The sequence below is a fragment of the Oncorhynchus mykiss genome, chromosome 25 (genome assembly GCF_013265735.2).
Source record: "Oncorhynchus mykiss isolate Arlee chromosome 25, USDA_OmykA_1.1, whole genome shotgun sequence".
Classification (NCBI taxonomy): Eukaryota; Metazoa; Chordata; class Actinopteri; order Salmoniformes; family Salmonidae; genus Oncorhynchus; species Oncorhynchus mykiss.
This window is the reverse complement of record NC_048589.1, coordinates 44,391,797-44,418,451: the sequence shown is the minus strand read 5'-3', so window position 1 is coordinate 44,418,451 and position 26,655 is coordinate 44,391,797. Positions and strand designations below refer to the sequence as shown.

Sequence of the window (26,655 nt, the reverse complement as noted above, 5' to 3'; positions counted from 1 at the left end):
GTATAGTACCCTGCTGGCTTGTCTCTGTGCTGTCTCAGGTGAATGTTTATCCAGTAGTATAGTACCCTGCTGGCTTGTCTCTGTGCTGTCTCAGGTGAATGTTTATCCAGTAGTATAGTACCCTGCTGGCTTGTCTCTGTGCTGTCTCAGGTGAATGTTTATCCAGTAGTATAGTACCCTGCTGGCTTGTCTCTGTGCTGTCTCAGGTGAATGTTTATCCAGTAGTATAGTACCCTGCTGGCTTTTCTCTGTGCTGTCTCAGGTGAATGTTTATCCAGTAGTATAGTACCCTGCTGGCTTGTCTCTGTGCTGTCTCAGGTGAATGTTTATCCAGTAGTATAGTACCCTGCTGGCTTGTCTCTGTGCTGTCTCAGGTGAATGTTTATCCAGTAGTATAGTACCCTGCTGGCTTGTCTCTGTGCTGTCTCAGGTGAATGTTTATCCAGTAGCATGTCACCCTGCTGGCTTGTCTCTGTGCTGTCTCAGGTGAATGTTTATCCAGTAGTATAGTACCCTGCTGGCTTGTCTCTGTGCTGTCTCAGGTGAATGTTTATCCAGTAGTATAGTACCCTTTTGGCTTGTCTCTGTGCTGTCTCAGGTGAATGTTTATCCAGTAGTATAGTACCCTGCTGGCTTGTCTCTGTGCCGTCTCAGGTGAATGTTTATCCAGTAGCATAGTACCCTGCTGGCTTGTCTCTGTGCTGTCTCAGGTGAATGTTTATCCAGCAGCATAGTACCCTGCTGGCTTGTCTCTGTGCCGTCTCAGGTGAATGTTTATCCAGCAGGACTGTACCCTGCAGTCCACTGCTGGCTTGATTCATATCTAGATAATATTGTAGTTAGTTGCAGGGTGTTGTGCTGATGGACAGGGATTTGTCTGCCGTTTGTAATCCTTTTGGTGGGCCGCCTAAGCACTTTTTTTTGGGGGGGGGGGGTCGTCGATGTCCAAACAGTGTAAAAAAAATAATGGGCCCTGACAGTAAATCTCAGTAAGACCAAAATAATGGTGTTCCAAAAAAGGTCCAGTCACCAGGACCACAAATACAAATTCCATCTAGACACTGTTGCCCTAGAGCACACAAAATACTATACATACCTTGGCCTAAACATCAGCGCCACAGGTAACTTCCACAAAGCTGTGAACGATCTGAGAGACAAGGCAAGAAGGGCCTTCTATGCCATCAAAAGGAACATAAATTTCAACATACCAATTAGGATTTGGCTAAAAATACTTGAATCAGTCATAGAGCCCATTGCCCTTTATGGTTGTGAGGTCTGGGGTCCGCTCACCAACCAAGACTTCACAAAATGGGACAAACACCAAATTGAGACTCTGCACGCAGAATTCTGCAAAAATATCCTCCGTGTACAACGTAGAACACCAAATAATGCATGCAGAGCAGAATTAGGCAGATACCCACTAATTATCAAAATCCAGAAAAGAGCCGTTAAATTCTACAACCACCTAAAAGGAAGCGATTCCCAAACCTTCCACAACAAAGCCATCACCTACAGAGAGATGAACTTGGAGAAGAGTCCCCTAAGCAAGCTGGTCCTGGGGCTCTGTTCACAAACACAAACACACCCTACAGAGCCCCAGGACAGCAGCACAATTAGACCCAACCAAATCATGAGAAAACAAAAAGATAATTACTTGACACATTGGAAAGAATTAACGAAAAAACAGAGGAAACTAGAATGCTATTTGGCCCTACACAGAGAGTACACAGCGGCAGAATACCTGACCACTGTGACTGACCCAAATTTAAGGAAAGCTTTGACTATGTACAGACTCAGTGAGCATAGCCTTGCTATTGAGAAAGGCCGCCGTAGGCAGACATGGCTCTCAAGAGAAGACAGGCTATGTTCTCACTGCCCACAAAATGAGGTGGAAACTGAGCTGCACTTCCTAACCTCCTGCCCAATGTATGACCATATTAGAGAGACATATTTCTCTCAGATTACACAGATCCACAAAGAATTCGAAAACAAATCCAATTTTGAAAAACTCCTATATCTACTGGGTGAAATTCCACAGTGTGCCATCACAGCAGCAAGATTTGGGACCTGTTGCCACGAGAAAAGGGCAACCAGTGAAGAACAAACACCATTGTAAATACAACCAATATTTATGCTTATTTATTTTATCTTGTGTCCTTTAACCATTTGTACATTGTTAAAACACTGTATATATATGTATATATATATATATATATATATATATATATATATATATATATATATATATATATATATATATATATATATATATATATATATATATATATTTATATATATATATTTATATATATATATATATTTATATATATATATATATATATATATATATATATATATATATATATATATAAATAATATGACATTTGTAATGTCTTTATTGTTTTGAAACTTCTGTATGTGTAATGTTTACTGTTAATTTTTATTGTTTATTTCACTTTATATATTCACTTTATATATTATCTACCTCACTTGCTTTGGCAATGTTAACACATGTTTCCCATGCCAATAAAGCCCTTGAATTGATAACACAGAATTATCCTTGGCAAAATGCATAGAATTTCAGGAAATTACCTTAAAAATGCTCAGATTTATCTTCACTGCCAAGATTAGGGACCTCTAAAATTGTCTGCTAAATATTCCTGTTCCCCCCCCCCACCACCACCTCAGCCCCCCACCACCACCTCAGCCCCCCCACCACCACCTCAGCCCCCCCACTACCACCACAGCCCCCCCCCCACCACCACCTCAGCCCCCCCCCCCCCCCACCACCTCAGCCCCTTCACGGTCCAGAGGAAAACCCCAATGACAGTGATGTGTGTATTCCAGAAACGCAGTCACCTGGTGAAGCACCTGAACGACTCCGAGCCGTCCACCCCGTCTCCCCTCATGGAAGGGATTCCCACCATCAAGAGCAGGAAGAAACTCCTGCAGATCATCGACACCACGCTGCTCAAATGCTACCTGCATGTACGTATGGATACCTCAGACGTACTCCCCCATTCCATTGTAATGCTACCTGCATGTACGTATGGATACCTCAGACGTACTCCCCCATTCCATTGTAATGCTACCTGCATGTACGTATGGATACCTCAGACGTACTCCCCCATGTACCTCTGTGTCCCTTTACCCTGTTTATGCGCATGGCCTCAAAGGGTCAGTTTCCTGGACACTGATTTGAAGACTCGTCCTGGACTGAGAAACTGTCTAGATAAAAGGTTGTCCATTGAGTGCTTCTCAGTCCAGGACTAGTCTTCATCTGTGTCCCCTGTGTTAATCTAGTGTCTCTCTCCAGACCAACGTGGCCCTGGTGTCCCCTGTGTTAATCTAGTGTCGCTCTCCTCTCTCCAGACTAACGTGGCCCTGGTGTCCCCTGTGTTAATCTAGTGTCTCTCTCCTCTCTCCAGACTAACGTGGCCCTGGTGTCCCCTGTGTTAATCTAGTGTCTCTCTCCTCTCCCCAGACTAACGTGGCCCTGGTGTCCCCTGTGTTAATCTAGTGTCTCTCTCCTCTCCCCAGACTAACGTGGCCCTGGTGTCCCCTGTGTTAATCTAGTGTCTCTCCTCTCCCCAGACTAATGTGGCCCTGGTGTCCCCTGTGTTAATCTAGTGTCTCTCTCCTCTCCCCAGACTAACGTGGCCCTGGTGTCCCCTGTGTTAATCTAGTGTCTCTCTCCTCTCCCCAGACTAACGTGGCCCTGGTGTCCCCTGTGTTAATCTAGTGTCTCTCTCCAGACCAACATGGCCCTGGTGTCCCCTGTGTTAATCTAGTGTTTCTCTCCAGACCAACGTGGCCCCTGTGTTAATCTAGGGTATCTCTCCTCTCTCCAGACCAACGTGTCCCCTGTGTTAATCTAGTGTGTCTCTCTCCTCTCTCCAGACTAACGTGGCCCTGGTGTCCCCTGTGTTAATCTAGTGTCTCTCTCCAGACCAACGTGGCCCCTGTGTTAATCTAGGGTCTCTCTCCTCTCTCCAGACCAACGTGTCCCCTGTGTTAATCTAGGGTCTCTCTCCTCTCTCCAGACCAACGTGTCCCCTGTGTTAATCTAGTGTCTCGCTCCTCTCTCCAGACTAACGTGGCCCTGGTGTCCCCTGTGTTAATCTAGTGGTTCTCTCCAGACCAACGTGGCCCCTGTGTTAATCTAGGGTCTCTCTCCTCTCTCCAGACCAACGTGTCCCCTGTGTTAATCTAGTGTCTCTCTCCTCTCTCCAGACTAACGTGGCCCTGGTGTCCCCTGTGTTAATCTAGTCTCTCTCTCCAGACCAACGTGGCCCCTGTGTTAATCTAGGGTCTCTCTCCTCTCTCCAGACCAACGTGTCCCCTGTGTTAATCTAGTGTCTCTCTCCTCTCTCCAGACCAACGTGGCCCTGGTGTCCCCTGTGTTAATCTAGTGTCTCTCTCCAGACCAACGTGGCCCTGGTGCCCCCTGTGTTAATCTAGTGTCTCTCTCCAGACCAACATGGCCCTGGTGTCCCCTGTGTTAATCTAGTGTCTCTCTCCTCTCTCCAGACTAACGTGGCCCTGGTGTCCCCTGTGTTAATCTAGTGTCTCTCTCCAGACCAACGTGTCCCCTGTGTTAATCTAGGGTCTCTCTCCTCTCTCCAGACCAAAGTGGCCCCTGTGTTAATCTAGTGTCTCTCTCCTCTCTCCAGACCAACGTGGCCCTGGTGTCCCCACTGTTGCGTCTGGATAATAACCACTGTCACATTGAGGAGAGTGAGTACATCCTGAAGAAGGCCCACAAGTACAGCGAGCTCATCATCCTCTATGAGAAGAAGGGTCTGCATCAGAAAGGTAATGAGCACCATCACACCACCTCCTCCATGCTTCAAAGGTAATGAGCACCATCACACCACCTCCTCCATGCTTCAAAGTTAATGAGCACCATCACACCACCTCCTCCATGCTTCAAAGGTAATGAGCACCATCACACCACCTCCTCCATGCTTCAAAATTAATGAGCACCATCACACCACCTCCTCCATGCGTCAAAGGAAATGAGCATTGTCACTGTGGCGTGTAGACGTCGCCGGCGCCGTGGCGTGTAGACTGTGTCGTCACCTTGGCGTGTAGACGGTGTCGTCGCCTTGGCGTGTAGACGGTGTCGTCGCCGTGGCGTGTAGACGGCTGTGTCGCCGTGGCGTGTAGACGGCGTGGTCGCCGTGGCGTGTAGACGGCGTGGTCGCCGAGGCGTGTAGACGGCGTCGTCGCCGAGGCGTGTAGACGGCGTCGTCGCCGTGGGGGTGTCTGGAGAATACTAACACTACCAGTCTAAAGTTTGGACACCTGCTCATTCAAGGGCTTTTCTTTATTTTATTATTACTATTTTCTACATTGTAGAATAATAATGACGACCTCAAAACTATGAAATATGAAATAACACATATGGAATCATGTAGTAACCAAAAATGTTCTCTCAACCAGCTTCACCTGGAATGCTTTTCCAACAGTCTTGAATGAGTTCCCTCATATGCTGAGTACTTGTTGGCTGCTTTTCCTTCACTCTCCAGTCCAACTCATCCCAAACCATTTCAATTGGGTTGAGGTCGGGTGATTGTGAAGGCCAGGTCATCTGATGCAGCACTCCATCACTCTCCTTCTTGTTAAAATAGCCCTTACACAGCCTGGAGGTGTGTTGGGTCATTGTCCTGTTGAATAACAAATGATAGTCCCACTAAGTGCAAATCAGATAGGATGGCGTATCGCTGCAGAATGCTGTGGTAGACAGGCTGTGCCTTGAATTCTAAATAAATCACACAGTGTCACCAGCAAAGCCCCCCCCCCCCCCCCAACACCATCACACCTCCTCCATGCGTCACGGTGGGAACCACACACGTGGAGATCATCCGTTCACCTACTCTGCATCTCACAAAGACACGGACGGTTGGATCCAAAAATATCCAACTTGGACTCCATCAGACCAAAGGACAGATTTCCATCGGTCTAATGTCCATTGCTTGTGTTTCTTGGCCAAAGCAAGTCTCTTCTTATTGGTGTCCGTTGGTAGTGGTTTCTTTGCAGTATCAGACACTTCTATACAGACTATTGTTAAAAAGAAGAGAGTAGTTGTAAGTTTGGATCAGTGCTGATGTTTTTTATTTGACCTTCATTTAACTTGACAAGTCCGTTAAGAACAAATTCTTATTTTCAATGACGGCCTACCCGGGGAACAGTGGGTTAAACTGCCTTGTTGATTTAATAGCCTGGTTGCTGTTTCATGGCCTGTTGCTCCAGACTGATTTAGTAGCCTGGTTGCTGTTTCATGGTCTGTTGCTCCAGACTGATTTATAGTTAGTATGCTGTTTAATGGCCTGTTGCTCCAGACTGATTTAGTAGCCTGGTTGCTGTTTCATGGCCTGTTGCTCCAGACTGATTTAGTAGCCTGGTTGCTGTTTCATGGCCTGTTGCTCCAGACAGATTTAGTAGCCTGGTTGCTGTTTCATGGCCTGTTGCTCCAGACTGAGTTAGTAGCCTGGTTGCTGTTTCGTGGCCTGTTGCTCCAGGCTGATTTAGTAGCCTGGTTGCTGTTTCATGGCCTGTTGCGCGAGACTGATTTAGTAGCCTGGTTGCTGTTTCATGGCCTGTTGCTCCAGACTGATTTAGTAGCCTGGTTGCTGTTTCATGGCCTGTTGCTCCAGACTGATTTAGTAGCCTGGTTGCTGTTTCATGGCCTGTTGCTCCAGACTGATTTAGTAGCCTGGTTGCTGTTTCGTGGCCTGTTGCTCCAGGCTGATTTAGTAGCCTGGTTGCTGTTTCATGGCCTGTTGCTCGAGACTGATTTAGTAGCCTGGTTGCTGTTTCATGGCCTGTTGCTCCAGACTGATTTAGTAGCCTGGTTGCTGTTTCATGGCCTGTTGCTCCAGACTGATTTAGTAGCCTGGTTGCTGTTTAATGGCCTGTTGCTCCAGACTGATTTAGTAGCCTGGTTGCTGTTTCATGGCCTGTTGCTCCAGACTGATTTAGAGTTAGTATGCTGTTTCATGGCCTGTTGCTCCAGACTGATTTAGTAGCCTGGTTGCTGTTTAATGGCCTGTTGCTCCAGACTGATTTAGTAGCCTGGTTGCTGTTTCATGGCCTGTTGCTCCAGACTGATTTAGTAGCCTGGTTGCTGTTTCATGGCCTGTTAGTATGCTGTTTAATGGCCTGTTGCTCCAGACTGATTTAGTAGCCTGGTTGCTGTTTAATGGCCTGTTGCTCCAGACTGATTTAGTAGCCTGGTTGCTGTTTCATGGTCTGTTGCTCCAGACTGATTTAGTAGCCTGGTTGCTGTTTCATGGTCTGTTGCTCCAGACTGATTTAGAGTTAGTATGCTGTTTCATGGCCTGTTGCTCCAGACTGATTTAGTAGCCTGGTTGCTGTTTCATGGCCTGTTAGTATGCTGTTTCATGGCCTGTTGCTCCAGACCGATTTAGAGTTAGTATGCTGTTTAATGGCCTGTTGCTCCAGACTGAGTTAGTAGCCTGGTTGCTGTTTCGTGGCCTGTTGCTCCAGACTGATTTAGTAGCCTGGTTGCTGTTTAATGGCCTGTTGCTCCAGACTGATTTAGTAGCCTGGTTGCTGTTTAATGGTCTGTTGCTCCAGGCTGAGTTAGTAGCCTGGTTGCTGTTTCATGGTCTGTTGCTCCAGACTGAGTTAGTAGCCTGGTTGCTGTTTCATGGTCTGTTGCTCCAGGCTGATTTTAGTATGCTGTTTAATGGTCAGAAATGTATTCTGATCAATTCTAAATAAAATTATATTAAGGCCTAATTACCACAGAAATTCCATAGTCTATAGGTAGGTAGCCTAAATCAACATGTAGGTTACAGCAGCCTGTAGGTAGGTAGCCTAAATCAACATATAGCCTACAGGTAGGTAGCCTAAATCAACATATAGCCTATAGGTAGGTAGCCTAAATCAACATATAGCCTATAGGTAGGTAGCCTAAATCAACATATAGCCTATAGGTAGGTAGCCTAAATCAACATGTAGCCAATAGGTAGGTAGCCTAAATCAACATATAGCCAGCCTATAGGTAGGTAGCCTAAATCAACATATAGCCAATAGGTAGGTAGCCTAAATCAACATATAGCCAGCCTATAGGTAGGTAGCCTAAATCAACATATAGCCAATAGGTAGGTAGCCTAAATCAACATATAGCCAGCCTATAGGTAGGTAGCCTAAATCAACATGTAGACAATAGGTAGGTAGCCTAAATCAACATATAGCCAGCCTATAGGTAGGTAGCCTAAATCAACATATAGCCTAAATCAACATGTAGCCAATAGGTAGGTAGCCTAAATCAACATGTAGGCTGTAGCATGATTCATTGACGAAGGAGTAGTGAAGTCTTGGACCCTTGTTCTGCAGAGAAGTCCTTAACCAAAGAAGTTGTGCAATCCGATTGATGAGCAATTGTCGTCCCCGCAAACCTTAACATTTGGTGATTTTTTAAAAAAATGTATTGTCCAATCAGACGACCTAAATCTATATTATTCTTGTCTGAATTGTATTATGTACTCGTGTACAAGTGACACATGTCCTTTTGTTCTGCATTCTCTCCCTCGTTTCTCTTCCTTCACACCTCTCCTTCACCTCTTCCTGACCCTGTTTGTGCTCCTCTCTTCCTCTCCCAGCCCTACAGGTGTTGTTGGACCAGTTCCACCAAGGCTAACGTTCCTCTCTTCCTCCCCCAGCCCTACAGGTGTTGTTGGATCAGTTCCACCAAGGCTAACGTTCCTCTCTTCCTCCCCCAGCCCTACAGGTGTTGTTGGATCAGTTCCACCAAGGCTAACGTTCCTCTCTTCCTCCCCCAGCCCTACAGGTGTTGTTGGATCAGTCCCACCAAGGCTAACGTTCCTCTCTTCCTCCCCCAGCCCTACAGGTGTTGTTGGATCAGTCCCACCAAGGCTAACGTTCCTCTCTTCCTCCCCCAGCCCTGCAGGTGTTGTTGGATCAGTCCCACCAAGGCTAACTCTCCTCTCTTCCTCCCCCAGCCCTACAGGTGTTGTTGGATCAGTTCCACCAAGGCTAACTCTCCTCTCTTCCTCCCCCAGCCCTACAGGTGTTGTTGGACCAGTTCCACCAAGGCTAACTCTCCTCTCTTCCTCCCCTACAGGTGTTGTTGGATCAGTTCCACCAAGGCTAACGTTCCTCTCTTCCTCCCCCAGCCCTACAGGTGTTGTTGGATCAGTTCCACCAAGGCTAACGTTCCTCTCTTCCTCCCCCAGCCCTACAGGTGTTGTTGGATCAGTCCCACCAAGGCTAACGTTCCTCTCTTCCTCCCCCAGCCCTACAGGTGTTGTTGGATCAGTCCCACCAAGGCTAACGTTCCTCTCTTCCTCCCCCAGCCCTGCAGGTGTTGTTGGATCAGTCCCACCAAGGCTAACGTTCCTCTATTCCTCCCCCAGCCCTACAGGTGTTGTTGGTTCAGTTCCACCAAGGCTAACTCGCCTCTCTTCCTCCCCTGCAGGTGTTGTTGGATCAGTTCCACCAAGGCTAACTCTCCTCCCCCAGCCCTACAGATGTTGTTGGATCAGTTCCACCAAGGCTAACTCTCCTCTCTTCCTCCCCCAGCCCTACAGGTGTTGTTGGATCAGTTCCACCAAGGCTAACTCTCCTCTCTTCCTCCCCCAGCCCTACAGGTGTTGTTGGATCAGTCCACCAAGGCTAACTCTCCTCTAAAGGGACATGAGAGGACGGTGCAGTACCTCCAGAGACTGGGTGAGTTAACGTCCCAACATCAACTTAACACCGATGTTTTGTCAACGATATTGGATTAAACATCCATGTAAATGAACACTGGGATTGAAACATAAAATCGGCTTTCCACACAGCAGAGTTGATGTGTGTATGACGGCACTAACGAAGAGAACACCACAGTCGATATAGCTCCACAAACAAACACCATATGAGTTAACCTTTAACCTTTCCACCATTCTCACACGTCCAACCCTGTCCTCTCTGAGCGTACCATTAATCATCTCTTATCATTATCTTGTCAGGGATGGAGAATCTGGTCATTATCTTTGAGTTCTCTCCCTGGGTTCTGAAGATCTGTCCCGAGGACGGACTCAAGGTGAGGCAGGATTGTCAGGAGTTGGAACCGTCTTTGCCTACCCTAGTTGACTGCACTGTTTGTTGGAACGTTGTTGCGGGGAATTGCTTCCATTCAGCCATGAGCATTAATGAGGTCGGGCACTGATGTTGGGCGATTAGGCCTGGATCACAGACGGTGCTCCAATTCATCCCGAAGGTGTTCGATGGGGTTGAGGTCAGGGCTCTGTGCAGGCCAGTCAAGTTCTTCCACACCGATATTGACAAACCATTTATTTTATAGACCTCGCTTTGTGTACTGGGGCATTGTCATACTGAAACAGGAAAGGGCCTCCCCCAAAATGTTGGATGCACAGAACCATCTAGAATGTCATTGTGTAGGGTTAAGATTTCCCTTCACTGGAACTAAGGCATAAATCATGAAAAAAAAAAAAACCAGACCATTACTCCTCTTCCACCAAACTTTACAGTTGGCAGGTAGCGTTCTCCTGGCATCTTCCAAACTCAGATTCGTCTGTCGGACTGTCAGATGGTGAAGTTTGATTCGGCATCCCAGAGAATGCGTTTCCTCTGCTCAAATCAAATCAGATGTTATTGGTCACATGGTTAGCAGATGTTATTGGTCACATGGTCAGCAGATGTTATTGGTCACATGGTCAGCAGATGTTGTTGGTCACATGGTCAGCAGATGTTATTGGTCACATGGTCAGCAGATGTTATTGGTCACATGGTCAGCAGATGTTAATGTGAGTGTAGTGAAATGCTTGTGCTTCTAGTTCCGACCATGCAGTAATATCTAACAATTTCCCAACAACTACCTTATACACACAAATCTAAAGGGATGGAATAAGAATATATACATATAAATATATGAATGAGTGATGGTACAGAACGGCATAGGCAAGATGCAGTAGATGGTATAGAGTACAGTATATACAGTGCATTGCGAAAGTATTCGGCCCCCTTGAACTTTGCGACCTTTTGCCACATTTCAGGCTTCAAACATAAAGATATAAAACTATTTTTTTGTGAAGAATCAACAAGTGGGACACAATCATGAAGTGGAACGACATTTATTGGATATTTCAAACTTTTTTAACAAATCAAAAACTGAAAAATTGGCCGTGCAAAATTATTCTATTTTGATTTGTTAAAAAAGTTTGAAATATCCAATAAATGTCATTCCACTTCATGATTGTGTCCCACTTGTTGTTGATTCTTCACAAAAAAATACAGTTTTATATCTTTATGTTTGAAGCCTGAAATGTGGCAAAAGGTCGCAAAGTTCAAGGGGGCCGAATACTTTCGCAATGCACTGTACATATGAGATGAGTAATGTAGGGTATCGGTATATAAACATAAAAGTGGCATAGTTTAAAGTGGCTAGTGATACATGTATTACATAAAGATGGCAAGATGCAGTAGATGGTATAGAGTACAGTATATACATACGATATGAGTGATGTAGGGTATGTTAACATTATATAAAGTGGCTAGTGATACATTTTTACATCCAATTTTTCCAATATTAAAGTGGCTGGAGTTGAGTCAGTATGTTGGCAGCAGCCACTCAATGTTAGTGGTGGCTGTTTAACAGTCTGATGGCCTTGAGATAGAAGCTGTTTTTCAGTCTCTCGGTCCCAGCTTTGATGCACTTGTACTGACCTCGCCTTCAGGATGATAGCGGGGTGAACAGGCAGTGGCTCGGGTGGTTGTTGTCCTTGATGATCTTTATGGCCTTCCTGTGACATCGGGTGGTGTAGGTGTCCTGGAGGGCAGGTAGTTTGCCCCTGGTGATACGTTGTGCAGACCTCACTACCCTCTGGAGAGCCTTACGGTTGTGGGCGGAGCAGTTGCCTTACCAGGCGGTGATACAGCCCGACAGGATGCTCTCGATTGTGCATCTGTAGAAGTTTGTGAGTGTTTTTGGTGACAAGCTAAATTTATTTTGAGTCAATTGGCGGCTTTACACCACTCCAGCCAACGCTTGGCATTGTGCATGGTGATCTTAGGCTTGTGTGCGGCTGCTCAGCCGTGGAAACCCATTTCATGGAGCTTCCGACAAACAGTCATTGTGCCGACGTTGCTTCCAGGGGCAGTTTGGAACTCGGTAGTGAGTGTTGCAATCGAGGACAGATGGTTTTTACGTGCTTCAGCACTCGGCGGTCCTGTTCTGTGAGCTGGTGTGGCCTACCACTTCGCGACTGAGCCGCTGTTGCTTCTAGACGTTTCCACTTCACAATAACAGCACTTACAGTTGACCAGGGCCGCTCTAGCAGGGCAGAAATTTTAAGAACTGACTTGTTGGAAAGGTGGCATCCTATGACGCTGCCACGTTGAAAGTCACTGAGCTCTTCAGTAAGGGCCATTCTACTGACAATGTTTGTCTATGGAGATTGCATGGATGTGTGTTCGATTGAATACACCGGTCAACAACAGGTATGGCTGAAATAGCCAAATCCACTCATTTAAAGGCATGTTCACATACTTTTGAACATGTAGTGTACATACTAAGATACATTGATTCTCCATTGGGGAAAATGTAAATTCAGTATCACTATAGGTCATATACATATTGTTTCTGTCCCAGATCTTCACTGAGGACCTGACAGAGGTAGAGACCCTGCCCAGAGACAAGGTCCTGAACTTCCTGAAGGAGGGCTTTAAGGAGCTGACTATCCCCTACCTGGAGCACATCGTACACGTCTGGGAGGAGACGGAGCCAGAGTTCCATAACGTCCTCATTCAGCTGTACCTGGAGAGGGTCCAGGGGCTCATGAAGCAGTACCTCAACTCCCTGCCCGAGGGTAAGACCTGATACTACTACAATTTTTTTTTTTTTTGGGGGGGGGGGGGCCTAAGGAATATCTAGTATCATTGATCTATAACAGAAAAATAAGTAGTCCCAGCACACTGCCCTGAGGTACTCCACAGCCCCCAGCACACTGCCCTGAGGTACTCCACAGCCCCCAGCACACTGCCCTGAGGTACTCCACAGCTGGGATCTGTCTGTTCTGTCTTCCTTGTCCTGTAGGGGTTCCTGCAGTGGCTGCTGGGAAGGAGGAGGGGGACCTGGGAGAGTTTAGGAACAAGCTTCTATGTTTCCTGGAGGTCTCTACCAGCTACGAGCCTGGACGTCTTATCAGTGACTTCCCCTTTGACGGTAAGAATGGGAAAGTTAGGTGGGGGAAATATTCGATGAAGTTACATATTGCAATATTATTTTGGACGATATATTGATATGTTGACTCTCGAAGTATCGATTTGTACTTGCTAGGTAGCATTAGCTAGCGCTAGTTGTCTGGACCGAAACGGCCGTATTCCTATAGCTTATTCTTCATCTTCTTTTGAAAAAGTGAGCCAACATGTTTTCAGCACTTATTTCCATGACTCTTGTCGCTCTGCAGGAGACATACACTGAGTGTACAAAACATTATGAACACCTTCCTAATATTGAGTTGCACCCCCCTAATGTCTGCAGAACAGCCTCTATTTGTCGGGACATGGACTCTACAAGATGTTGAAAGCGTTCCACAGGGATGCTGGCCCATGTAGAATCCAATGCTCCCCACAGTTACCAAGTTGGCTGGATGTCCTTTGGGTGGTGAACAAGTCTTGAGGCACACGGGGGACTATTGAGTGTGGAAAAACCCAGCAGCATTGCAGTTCTTGACACACTCAAACCGGTGCACCTACTACCATACCCCGTTCAAAGGCACTTAAATCTTTTGTCTTTGCCCATTCACCCTCTGAATGGCACACACACTGGCCTGATGGCTCCTTGCTGTTCCCAGTCCACCTGGTTGTGCTGCTGCTCCAGTTTCAACTGTTCTGCCTGCGGCTATCAAACCCTGACCTGTTCACCGGACGTGCTACCTGTCCCAGACCTGCTGTTTTCAACTTTCTAGAGACAGCAGGAGTGGTAGAGATACTCTCAATGATCGGCTATGAAAAGCCAACTGACATTTACTCCTGAGGTGCTGACTTGCTGCACACTCTACAACCACTGTGATTATTATTATTTGACCCTGCTGCTCATTTATGAACATTTGAACATCTTTGCCATGTTCTGTTATAATCTCCACCCGGCACAGCCAGAAGAGGACTGGCCACTCCACATAGCCTGGTTCCTCTCTAGGTTTATAATCTCCACCCGGCACAGCCAGAAGAGGACTGGCCACCCCACATAGCCTGGTTCCTCTCTAGGTTTATAATCTCCACCCGGCACAGCCAGAAGAGGACTGGCCACCCCTCATAGCCTGGTTCCTCTCTAGGTTTCTTCCTAGGTTCCTGCCTTTCTAGGGAGTTTTTCCTAGCCACCGTGCTTCTACACCTGCATTGCTTGTTGTTTGGGGTTTTAGGCTGTGTTTCTGTACAGCACTTTGAGATATCAGCTGATGTAAGATATTTTGAATTTGATTGATACACAATCCATGTCTCAAGGCTTACAAATCCTTCTTTAACCTGTCTCCTCTTCATCTACACTGATTGAAGTGGATTTAACAGGTGACATCAATAAGGAATCATATCTTTCACCTGGATTCACCTGGTCAGTCTGTGTCATGGAAAGAGCAGCTGTTCCTAATGTTTTGTACGCTGTGTTTTGTACACTGTGAACAATATGTTTGAAACATCAAATCACAAAATCGCAGTATCGAATCGCATACATACAGAATCATGAGAATCACAATGCATACAGAATCATGAGATTCACAATACATTGAGAATCACAATATATAGAGAATCACAATACATAGAGAATCATGAGAATCACAATACATAGAGAATCATGAGAATCACAATACATAGAGAATCACAATACATACAGAATCATGAGAATCACAATACATTGAGAATCACAATATATATATATATATATATATATATATATATATATATATATATATATATATATATATATATATATATATATATATATATATATAGAATCACAATACTTAGAGAATCATGAGAATCACAATACATACAGATTCATGAGAATCACAATACATAATCACAATAAATAGAGAATCATGAGAATCACAATACATAGACAATCGGCATATGAGTATGGTGATACTGGCCATCCATTCCCAGCCCTAGTGGTCATGGTAGAGGCGGTTGGTCTTGTCCTCTCTGACTGCTCTTAGTGATCGCATGCGGCCCTTTGGACGCAATGATTGTAAGTCGCTCTGGAGTGTTTGCTAAATAACTCTCATAAATTTATGCCATCTATGTCTATGCTGGTCCCAGATCTGTTTGGGCAGTCTTGTCAACTCCTATGGTCATTACCTAGCCTGGTCCCAGATCTGTTTGTGTTGTCTTGCCAACTCATATGGTCATTACCTAGCCTGGTCCCAGATCTGTTTGTGTTGTCTTGCCAACTCATATGGTCGTTACCTAGCCTGGTCCCAGATCGGATTGTGTTGTCTTGACAACTCCTATGGTCATTACCTAGCCTGGTCCCAGATCTGTTTGTGTTGTCTTGACAACTCCTATGGTCATTACCTAGCCTGGTCCCAGATCTGTTTGTGTTGTCTTGCCAACTCATATGGTCGTTACCTAGCCTGGTCCCAGATCGGTTTGTGTTGTCTTGACAACTCCTATGGTCATTACCTAGCCTGGTCCCAGATCTGTTTGTGTTGTCTTGCCAACTCATATGGTCGTTACCTAGCCTGGTCCCAGATCATACTATTATATTATAATTAAGTCTATGATTTGTTAGAGCAGTCTGACTGAGCGGTGGTAGGCAGCAGCAGGCTCGTAAGCATTCATTCAAACTTTACAGCGTTTTCCTAGCAGCTCTTTGCAATGCTTGAAGCACAGCGCTGTTAATGACTTCAAGCCTATCAACTCCCGAGATTAGACTGGTGTAACCAATGTGAAATGGCTAGCTAGTTAGCGGGGTGCGCGCTAACAGCGTTTCAAACGTCACTCGCTCTGAGACTTGGAATATTTATTCCTCTTGCTCTGCAAGGGCCGCGGCGTTTGTGGAGCGATGGGTAACGATGCTTCGAGGGTGGCTGTTGTCGATGTGTTCCTGGTTCGAGCCCAGGTAGGGGCGAGGAGGGGGACGGAAGCTATACTGTTACACTGGCAATACTAAAGTGCCTATAAGAACATCCAATAGTCAAAGGTTAATGAAATACAAATGGTATAGAGGGAAATAGTCCTATAATTCCTATAATAACTACAACCTAAAACGTCTTACCTGGGAATATTGAAGACTCATGTTAAAAGGAACCACCAGCTTTCGAATGTTCTCATGTTCTGAGCAAGGAACGGAAACGTTAGCTTTCTTACATTTACTTTCTTCTCCAACACTTTGTTTTTGCATTATTTAAACCAAATTAGAACATGTTTCATTATTTACTTGAGGCTAAATTGATTTTATTTATGTATTACTTCAAATAAAAATGTTCATTGTTCATTCAGTATTGTTGTAATTGTCATTATATTTATATGTGTATATATATGTGTGTGTGTGTGTGTGTGTGTGTGTATATATATATTTATTTATTTATTTATATTTCTAAAAGTCGTCCGATTAATCGGTGTCTGTTTTTTTTGGTCCTCCAATAATCGGTATCGGCGTTGAAAAATCATTATCAGTCGACCTCTAGTTCTAATATCCCATAAACCTTTGCTTAAATGAGGAAGAATTCTAAGCAATGGCACAAGCTATGCTAGTTGGCAACGACGCTGGTCCCATGACGCTTCCGCACCCTGGGTGTCTTCAATCTAACCGTGCCATTTTGTCTGTGTCAGGTCTTCTGGAGGAGCGGGCCGTGCTGCTGGGTCGGATGGGGAAACACGAACAGGCCCTCTACATCTACGTACACGTCCTGAAGGACACACACATGGCAGAGGAGTGAGTACTACTGCCTAGACACACACACTGACTCACACACGGTTGGTTAGCCTTTATTCCCCTCTGAAGTCCACTGAGACGCTTGTGCCAACAGGGAAAGGAGCCTTTTTTTTTCACCCGACTTGGTGGGGGCTGTGGAAAGGGGAGGAGATTTAACACTTGCTCTTGTATCATGTGACCCCCCGAAATAATCATTGGACCAGTGTACATTATTGCAAGTTTATGCAGATGGACTTGGAAGATGACCGCCAAGCCAGCTGCACCAATGTGTCAGAGGAAACACTGTTAAACTGACGACTGAGGTCAGCCTGCAGGCGCCCGGCCCACCACAAGGAGTCGCTAGAGCGTGATGAGACAAGTACAGCCTCCCCCGGCCAAACCCTATTGGACTCCCGGTCACGAACCCCAGGCTGTAGTGATGCTGCAACACTGCGATGCAGTGCCTTAAACGGCTGCGCCGCTCGGGAGGCCTGACAATGACACGTTTAAATCTGTTTCCCACACAACTTTCAGGTTAAAAAGATGACCTTTTTTGTCTGAGTTCTTCAGAAGCAAAGAGTTGGAGCTGATGCCTCGTTCCCTTTCCGAGCCAAATGCCACCTCCAGAATTGCTGTTGAGGAATAGGTATAATTATTTCAGTTCAGTTTAATAATTATTATTGAGGTATAATTATTTCAGTTCAGTTTAATAATTATTGAGGTATAATTATTTCAGTTTCTCCATCATAGAGATCCACCCCACCCGAACAAGGACACCCCTGTCAACCCAGGCCTTCCATAGAAATGGTTTCTTATCTATATTGAGCTTAGGATTCAGCCAGATTCCAGCTGAAAGATTTAAGTAGGGGTTGACCTTGAACCTAAGAGAGGTTATTTTCCAAACCCGCATATGTGATGAGTCTGCGCCTCCTTTTGACAGCCGATATATCGTGAAGAGAAATGTTCTGACAGAGGAAGTTTTTAATTGAAAAACCAAGGTGGGACACGTTCTGGAGTTGGGGACAAGTGGGCCAAGTGCCTCGGGCTTAAAGCCTGATGGTATAACAGCGGATTTGGAATGCCGAGCCCACCCTGATCCACTGGCCTCTAACTTGCACAAGTTAAGCCTAGTGCATTTGTCATTCCAAATAAATAAAACAATTCTGAGATTATCAAACTGTTTTAAAAGTATATAAGGGGAGTTTTAATTGGCTGTGCTTAGACTCCAGAATTTAGACTGGAGATTACCTGTCCTATTGGTCCCATAATGAAAGAAACAGGTAGTCTCCAGTCCTATTGGCCCCATAATGAAAGAAACAGGTCGTCTCCAGTCCTATTGGCCCCATAATGAAAGAAACAGGTCTTCTCCAGTCCTATTGGCCCCATAATGAAAGAAACAGGTCGTCTCCAGTCCTATTGGCCCCATAATGAAAGAAACGGGTTGTCTCCAGTCCTATTGCCCCCATAATGAAAGAAACCGGTAATCTCCAGTCCTATTGGCCCCATAATGAAAGAAACAGGTAATCTCCAGTCCTATTGGCCCCATAATGAAAGAAACAGGTTGTCTCCAGTCCTATTGGCCCCATAATGAAAGAAACAGGTTGTCTCCAGTCCTATTGGCCCCATAATGAAAGAAACAGGTCGTCTCCAGTCCTATTGGTCCCATAATGAAAGAAACAGAGTCTCCTGTCCTATTGGTCCCATAATGAAAGAAACAGGTCGTCTCCAGTCCTATTGGCCCCATAATGAAAGAAACTGGTCGTCTCCAGTCCTATTGGCCCCATAATGAAAGAAACAGGTCGTCTCCAGTCCTATTGGCCCCATAATGAAAGAAACAGGTCTTCTCCAGTCCTATTGGTCCCATAATGAAAGAAACAGGTCGTCTCCAGTCCTATTGGCCCCATAATGAAAGAAACAGGTCTTCTCCAGTCCTATTGGCCCCATAATGAAAGAAACAGGTAGTCTCCAGTCCTATTGGCCCCATAATGAAAGCAAGTGAAGAAGCCGGATGTGGAGGTCCTGGGCTGCCATGGTTACACGTGGTGTGAGGTTGTGATGCCGTTTGGACATACTGCCAAATGATCTAAAATGACGTTGGAGGCGGCTTATGGTAGATAAATTAACATGACATTTTCTGGCAACAGCTCTGGTGGACATTCCTGCAGTCAGCATGCCAATTGCACGCTCCCTCAACCTGTAATAACTGTGGTATTGTGTTTCATCTCTGTTCATCTTTCATCATCTCTCTTCGGATCCTTCTAAAAAACGCTTTATTCCCATCCTGATTCTGGGAATCTTCCAATCAGGATTTCTGGAAAAAACCTGTCAATTTTGGGAAAGTTACAGGAAATTTTTGCAACTTTTTACTGAAGGAAGGGAGTAGGACTACAGAAAGTCTCCCACTAAAACATCCAACCAGCCATTAACAACAACATGCTGATTCAAAACTCTTGTTGTGAATCGTCACGTGTTGTTATCTCACTCCAAGCTGATTTTGTGTTGCTCTCCCCTCAGGTTCTGTCATAGGCATTATGACAAAGAGACGGACAGAAGCCAAGATGTGAGTAAACCCTTATGACTGACGCATACCTACATTCCTGCCTCGTTAATCCTCTATATCTGTTAACCCAGTGGTACTATGATACAGGTGTACCTGTCTGTTAACCCAGTGGTACTATGATACAGGTGTACCTGTCTGTTAACCCAGTGGTACTATGATACAGGTGTACCTGTCTGTTAACCCAGTGGTACTATGATACAGGTGTACCTGTCTGTTAACCCAGTGGTACTATGGTACAGGTGTACCTGTCTGTTAACCCAGTGGTACTATGATACAGGTGTACCTGTCTCTACTGCGCATGTACCTGTCCCCTCCTGACGTCCACTGTCTTGGGCCAATCAAAATGGAGCTGTTGGAGCCACAGGCCAATCTAATGGCAGCTCTACATGTCCTGGAGCTGCACCACAGCAAGCTGAATACAACTAAGGTAGGTTGCACCACAGCACAGCAAGCTGAATACAACTAAGGTAGGTTGACTCATATGATGTCAATCAGCCTATCAGAAGTTTCTAAAGCCATGCCATCATTTTCTGGAATTTTCCAAGCTGTTTAAAGGCACAGTTAACTTAGTGTATGTAAACTTCTGACCCACTGGAATTGTGATACAGTGAATTATAAGTGAAATAATCTGTCTTTAAACAATTGTTGGAACAATGTGTCATGCACAAAGTAGATGTCCTAAACTATAGTTTGTTAATAAGAAATTTGTTTTAATGACTCCAACCTAAGTGTATGTAAACTTCCTACTTCAACTGTATCTATATTATATATCTCCTCCAGGCCATCGACCTGCTGCCAGCCAACACTCAGATCAGAGAGATCCGTGTGTTCCTGGAGAGTGTTCTGGAGGAGAAGGCTCAGAGGAAACGCTTTGACCAGGTGCTCAAGAGTCTGCTGCAGGCCGAGTTCCTACGGGTGAGAGAGAGAGAGACGCTCTGTGTGTTGGTGTCGTGTCCTATGTTACTGTCCTCTACCAGAACCTCTTTCAAAAACTTCAGAAGGAAGGGAGGAAGCTCTTGAGTTTGAAGGTAGACCTTGAAATACATCCACAGGTACACCTCCAATTGACTCCAATGATGTCAATTAACCTATCAGAAGCTTCTAAAGCCATGACATCATTTTCAGAGCTTCCTCCCTTCTGATGTTTGAGGAGAAGGTTGAAGGAAAGAGCAACAAGGAACTACCTTTGGAGATTCAACCCTGATGTCTGTTTGTGGTCTGTCTGATGTGTGGGATGTTTTTGGTCTGTCTGACGTGTGTGATGTTTTTGGTCTGTCTGGCGTGTGGGATGTTTTTGGTCTATCTGACGTGTGGGATGTTTGTTTTTTGGTCTGTCTGGCGTGTGGGATGTTTTTGGTCTGTCTGGCGTGTGGGATGTTTTTGGTCTGTCTGGCGTGTGGGATGTTTTTGGTCTGTCTGACGTGTGGGATGTTTTTGGTCTGTCTGACGTGTGGGATGTTTTTGGTCTGTCTGACGTGTGGGATGTTTTTGGTCTGTCTGACGTGTGGGATGTTTGTGGTCTGTCTGACGTGTGGGATGTTTTTGGTCTGTCTGACGTGTGGGATGTTTGTGGTCTGTCTGACGTGTGGGATGTTTGTGGTCTGTCTGACGTGTGGGATGTTTGTTTTTTGGTCTGTCTGGCGTGTGTGATGTTTGTTTTTTGGTCTGTCTGGCGTGTGTGATGTTTGGTCTGTCTGACGTGTGGGATGTTTGGTCTGTCTGACGTGTGGGATGTTTGTTTTTTGGTCTGTCTGACGTGTGGGATGTTTGTTTTTTGGTCTGTCTGACGTGTGTGTGTGTTTTTGGTCTGTCTGACGTGTGGGATGTTTTTGGTCTGTCTGGCGTGTGGGATGTTTTTGGTCTGTCTGGCGTGTGTGATGTTTGTGGTCTGTCTGACGTGTGGGATGTTTGTGGTCTGTCTGGCGTGTGGGATGTTTTTGGTCTGTCTGACGTGTGGGATGTTTTTGGTCTGTCTGACGTGTGGGATGTTTGTGGTCTGTCTGACGTGTGGGATGTTTTTGGTCTGTCTGACGTGTGGGATGTTTGTGGTCTGTCTGACGTGTGGGATGTTTGTGGTCTGTCTGGCGTGTGGGATGTTTGTGGTCTGTCTGACGTGTGGGATGTTTTGGGTCTGTCTGACGTGTGGGATGTTTTTGGTCTGTCTGACGTGTGTGTTTAGGTCCAGGAGGAACGTATCTTCCACCAACAGGTGAAGTGTATCATCACAGAGGAAAAGACCTGCAGGGTTTGTAAGAAGAAGATCGGAAACAGGTAAACTTTTTTTAATTTTACCCTTATTTTCCCTGGTAAATTGACTGAGAACACATTCTCATTTCCAGCAATGATCTGGGGAATAGTTACTGGGATGAATGAGTCAATTGTAAACTGGGGATGATCAGGTGGCCATGATGGTATGAGGGCCAGATTGGGACTTTAGCCTGGACACTCTTACGATAAGTGCCATGGGATCTTTAGTGACCTCAGACAGTCAGGACACCTGTTTCACGTCCCACCCGAAAGACAGCACCCTACACAGGGCAGTGTCCCCAATCACTGCCCTGGGGCATTGGGATATTTATTTTAGACCAGAGGAAATTGTGCCAGCAGCATCTGGTCTCCCATCCAGGGACCGACCAGGACCAACCCTGCTTAGCTTCAGAAGCAAGCCAGCAGTGGTATGCAGGGTGGTATGCTGCTGGCTATTCTAATATCAATGCTTTATAAACACCTATAACTATGTCATACATCCTTTAGTATGTGATAAAAACCTGTTGTAAATCTGTGGTAAAGGCTGTCTATGTACTAAAACACTCTGTCCTGTCCAGCGCCTTCGCCAGGTATCCCAACGGTGTTGTGGTTCATTACTTCTGCTGTAAGGACCGAGGGGTGTGTCCTACGGAGCAGTGACACCGCTACCCCCCCCCCCCCCCACACCTGGACGCAAAGCACTCTGGGATACTAACAGACCAGACCGCCGTGTACTGAAATGACAGAATAGTTCCCTCCTGTGGACTTCGTGTTCGTAGCAGCACCCTGGAAGGCTGGGTTGAAACGACATCACAGCAGCTGGGATATTCAGGAGGAGAGGAGGACTCCATCTCCGGAACTCTGGCTGCTTCTCTCCGGAACTCTGGCTGCTTCTCTCCGGAACTCTGGCTGCTTCTCTCCGGAACTCTGGCTGCTTCTCTCCGGAACTCTGGCTGCTTCTCTCCGGAACTCTGGCTGCTTCTCTCCGGAACTCTGGCTGCTTCTCTCCGGAACTCTGGCTGCTTCTCTCCGGAACTCTGGCTGCTTCTCTCCGGAACTCTGGCTGCTTCTCTCCGGAACTCTGGCTGCTTCTCTCCGGAACTCTGGCTGCTTCTCTCCGGAACGAACTCTGGCTGCTTCTCTCCGGAACGAACTCTGGCTGCTTCTCTCCGGAACGAACTCTGGCTGCTTCTCTCCGGAACGAACTCTGGCTGCTTCTCTCCGGAACGAACTCTGGCTGCTTCTCTCCGGAACGAACTCTGGCTGCTTCTCTCCGGAACGAACTCTGGCTGCTTCTCTCCGGAACGAACTCTGGCTGCTTCTCTCCGGAACGAACTCTGGCTGCTTCTCTCCGGAACGAACTCTGGCTGCTTCTCTCCGGAACGAACTCTGGCTGCTTCTCTCCGGAACGAACTCTGGCTGCTTCTCTCCGGAACGAACTCTGGCTGCTTCTCTCCGGAACGAACTCTGGCTGCTTCTCTCCGGAACGAACTCTGGCTGCTTCTCTCCGGAACGAACTCTGGCTGTTTCTCTCCGGAACGAACTCTGGCTGCTTCTCTCCGGAACGAACTCTGGCTGCTTCTCTCCGGAACGAACTCTGGCTGCTTCTCTCCGGAACGAACTCTGGCTGCTTCTCTCCGGAACGAACTCTGGCTGCTTCTCTCCGGAACGAACTCTGGCTGCTTCTCTCCGGAACGAACTCTGGCTGCTTCTCTCCGGAACGAACTCTGGCTGCTTCTCTCCGGAACGAACTCTGGCTGCTTCTCTCCGGAACGAACTCTGGCTGCTTCTCTCCGGAACGAACTCTGGCTGCTTCTCTCCGGAACGAACTCTGGCTGCTTCTCTCCGGAACGAACTCTGGCTGCTTCTCTCCGGAACGAACTCTGGCTGCTTCTCTCCGGAACGAACTCTGGCTGCTTCTCTCCGGAACGAACTCTGGCTGCTTCTCTCTGGAAGGAACTCTGGCTGCTTCTCTCTGGAAGGAACTCTGGCTGCTTCTCTCTGGAAGGAACTCTGTCTGCTTCTCTCCGGAACGAACTCTGGCTGCTTCTCTCCGGAACGAACTCTGGCTGCTTCTCTCCGGAACGAACTCTGGCTGCTTCTCTCCGGAACGAACTCTGGCTGCTTCTCTCCGGAACGAACTCTGGCTGCTTCTCTCCGGAACGAACTCTGGCTGCTTCTCTCCGGAAGGAACTCTGGCTGCTTCTCTCTGGAAGGAACTCTGGCTGCTTCTCTCTGGAAGGAACTCTGTCTGCTTCTCTCCGGAAGGAACTCTGGCTGCTTCTCTGGAAGGAACTCTGGCTGCTTCTCTCCGGAAGGAACTCTGGCTGCTTCTCTCTGCCCCTGCTACCAGCTACCTATTCTGCCCCACATCCCCAGCTACCTATTCTGCCCCACATCCCCAGCTACCTATTCTGCCCCACAACCCCAGCTACCTGCTAAACTACAGTACCTGTAGCTATTCTACCAACTACTCTGCTACAGTGACTACTCTGCCCCCTCCCTCTCTCATCCTCAGAGTCTACTCAGTACGCTATAGAGACTATATAGACTAACTCTTATTCTCTGATGCCTTGTGACTTTTTTAAGAATGTCCTTAAAAGCAGCCATTTCTTTTCAGTTAGCGTGTGTTTCTGAGGGAATGGTTTTCAGTTAGCGTGGGTTTCTGAGGGAATGGTTTTCAGTTAGTTAGCGTGTGTTTCTGGGGGAATGGTTTTCAGTTAGCGTGTGTTTCTGGGGGAATGGTTTTCAGTTAGCGTGTGTTTCTGGGGGAATGGTTTTCAGTTAGCGTGTGTTTCTGAGGGAATGGTTTTCAGTTAGCGTGTGTTTCTGAGGGAATGGTTTTCAGTTAGCGTGGGTTTCTGAGGGAATGGTTTTCAGTTAGTTAGCGTGTGTTTCTGGGGGAATGGTTTTCAGTTAGCGTGTGTTTCTGAGGGAATGGTTTTCAGTTAGCGTGTGTTTCTGAGGGAATGGTTTTCAGTTAGCGTGTGTTTCTGAGGGAATGGTTTTCAGTTAGCGTGTGTTTCTGAGGGAATGGTTTTCAGTTAGCGTGTGTTTCTGAGGTAATGGTTTTCAGTTAGCGTGTGTTTCTGAGGGAATGGGTTAAAAAAAACAGATTCAAACGTAACGACTCCATTTCTAGCATGGTCCATTTGCACAAACACATTTTTTTCAGATCCGCTGCAGCGATATAACCTCTCCTGAAAACTTTTTTTTTTTTTTTTAGATCAACCTGTATTTGGATGTAGATCCACAGTTTCAAAATGTATTTTTTAGTGATTGATACAATATATTCATTCATTTTTGGGAAAAACCTGAAAGAAAAATGATGTCAGCAGCTCAGCCCATGTTTCCTTATTCCAGAAGTGATCGGTGAAATGAAATGGTTCTGTCTTTATCACGAGTGTACGTCAGATTGGGATGAATCCCAAAATGGCACCCTATTCCATTTTATAGTGCACTACTATATAGGGTTCTATATAGGGTTCTGGTGAAAAGTAGTGCACTATATAGGGAATAGGGTGCCATTTTGGGATGCACATGCATTATATATGTTGCAGTTGTATCCTCGCAACATTGTAAATAAATACGTGCAGCATCAACCAACCGTTCATCTGGTTATTGAAGGAGATGTAGCTAGCTACACTCAACCAACCGTTCATCTGTTTATTGAAGGAGATGTAGCTAGCTACACTCAACCAACCGTTCATCTGTTTATTGAAGGAGATGTAGCTAGCTACACTCAACCAACCGTTCATCTGTTTATTGAAGGAGATGTAGCTAGCTATACTCAACCAACCGTTCATCTGGTTATTGAAGGAGATGTAGCTAGCTATACTCAACCAACCGTTCATCTGGTTATTGAAGGAGATGTAGCTAGCTATACTCAACCAACCGTTCATCTGGTTATTGAAGGAGATGTAGCTAGCTACACTCAACCAACCGTCCATCTGTTTATTGAAGGAGATGTAGCTAGCTATACTCAACCAACCGTCCATCTGTTTATTGAAGGAGATGTAGCTAGCTACACTCAACCAACCGTTCATCTGGTTATTGAAGGAGATGTAGCTAGCTATACTCAACCAACCGTTCATCTGGTTATTGAAGGAGATGTAGCTAGCTATACTCAACCAACCGTTCATCTGGTTATTGAAGGAGATGTAGCTAGCTACACTCAACCAACCGTTCATCTGGTTATTGAAGGAGATGTAGCTAGCTACACTCAACCAACCGTCCATCTGTTTATTGAAGGAGATGTAGTCGATCAACCGTTCATCTGGTTATTGAAGGAGATGTAGCTAGCTACACTCAACCAACTGTTCATCTGGTTATTGAAGGAGATGTAGCTAGCTACACTCAACCAACTGTTCATCTGGTTATTGAAGGAGATGTAGCTAGCTACACTCAACCAACCGTTCATCTGTTTATTGAAGGAGATGTAGTCGATCAACCGTTCATCTGGTTATTGAAGGAGATGTAGCTAGCTACACTCAACCAACTGTTCATCTGGTTATTGAAGGAGATGTAGCTAGCTACACTCAACCAACCGTTCATCTGTTTATTGAAGGAGATGTAGCTAGCTACACTCAACCAACCGTTCATCTGGTTATTGAAGGAGATGTAGCTAGCTACACTCAACCAACCGTTCATCTGTTTATTGAAGGAGATGTAGCTAGCTACACTCAACCAACCGTTCATCTGGTTATTGAAGGAGATGTAGCTAGCTACACTCAACCAACCGTTCATCTGGTTATTGAAGGAGATGTAGCTAGCTACACTCAACCAACCGTTCATCTGTTTATTGAAGGAGATGTAGCTAGCTACACTCAACCAACCGTTCATCTGTTTATTGAAGGAGATGTAGCTAGCTACACTCAACCAACCGTTCATCTGGTTATTGAAGGAGATGTAGCTAGCTACACTCAACCAACCGTTCATCTGGTTA

General features: G+C 46.0%; 2 protein-coding genes across 5 annotated transcripts in view; one reads left to right on the top strand and one right to left on the bottom strand.

Moving 5' to 3' along the window:
- The window catches only part of LOC110504288 (VPS39 subunit of HOPS complex), a 37,845-nt gene extending 12,535 nt beyond the window's left edge, over positions 1–25,310 (top strand). For all 4 annotated transcript variants that reach the window (XM_036963105.1, XM_036963104.1, XM_036963107.1 and 1 more), the window contains 12 exons: positions 2,848–2,988; positions 4,674–4,815; positions 9,634–9,720; positions 10,002–10,075; positions 12,644–12,860; positions 13,088–13,216; positions 16,822–16,924; positions 19,418–19,463; positions 19,741–19,890; positions 20,244–20,378; positions 21,643–21,734; positions 22,289–25,310. In XM_036963105.1, coding sequence (XP_036819000.1) covers positions 2,848–2,988; positions 4,674–4,815; positions 9,634–9,720; positions 10,002–10,075; positions 12,644–12,860; positions 13,088–13,216; positions 16,822–16,924; positions 19,418–19,463; positions 19,741–19,890; positions 20,244–20,378; positions 21,643–21,734; positions 22,289–22,370 — 1,398 coding nt within the window. In that variant the 3' untranslated portion in view covers positions 22,371–25,310. The remainder of the gene's footprint in view (positions 1–2,847; positions 2,989–4,673; positions 4,816–9,633; positions 9,721–10,001; positions 10,076–12,643; positions 12,861–13,087; positions 13,217–16,821; positions 16,925–19,417; positions 19,464–19,740; positions 19,891–20,243; positions 20,379–21,642; positions 21,735–22,288) is intronic.
- The window catches only part of LOC110505940 (probable N-acetyltransferase camello), a 669,337-nt gene that overhangs the window by 484,014 nt on the left and 158,668 nt on the right, over positions 1–26,655 (bottom strand). The window lies entirely within an intron of this gene.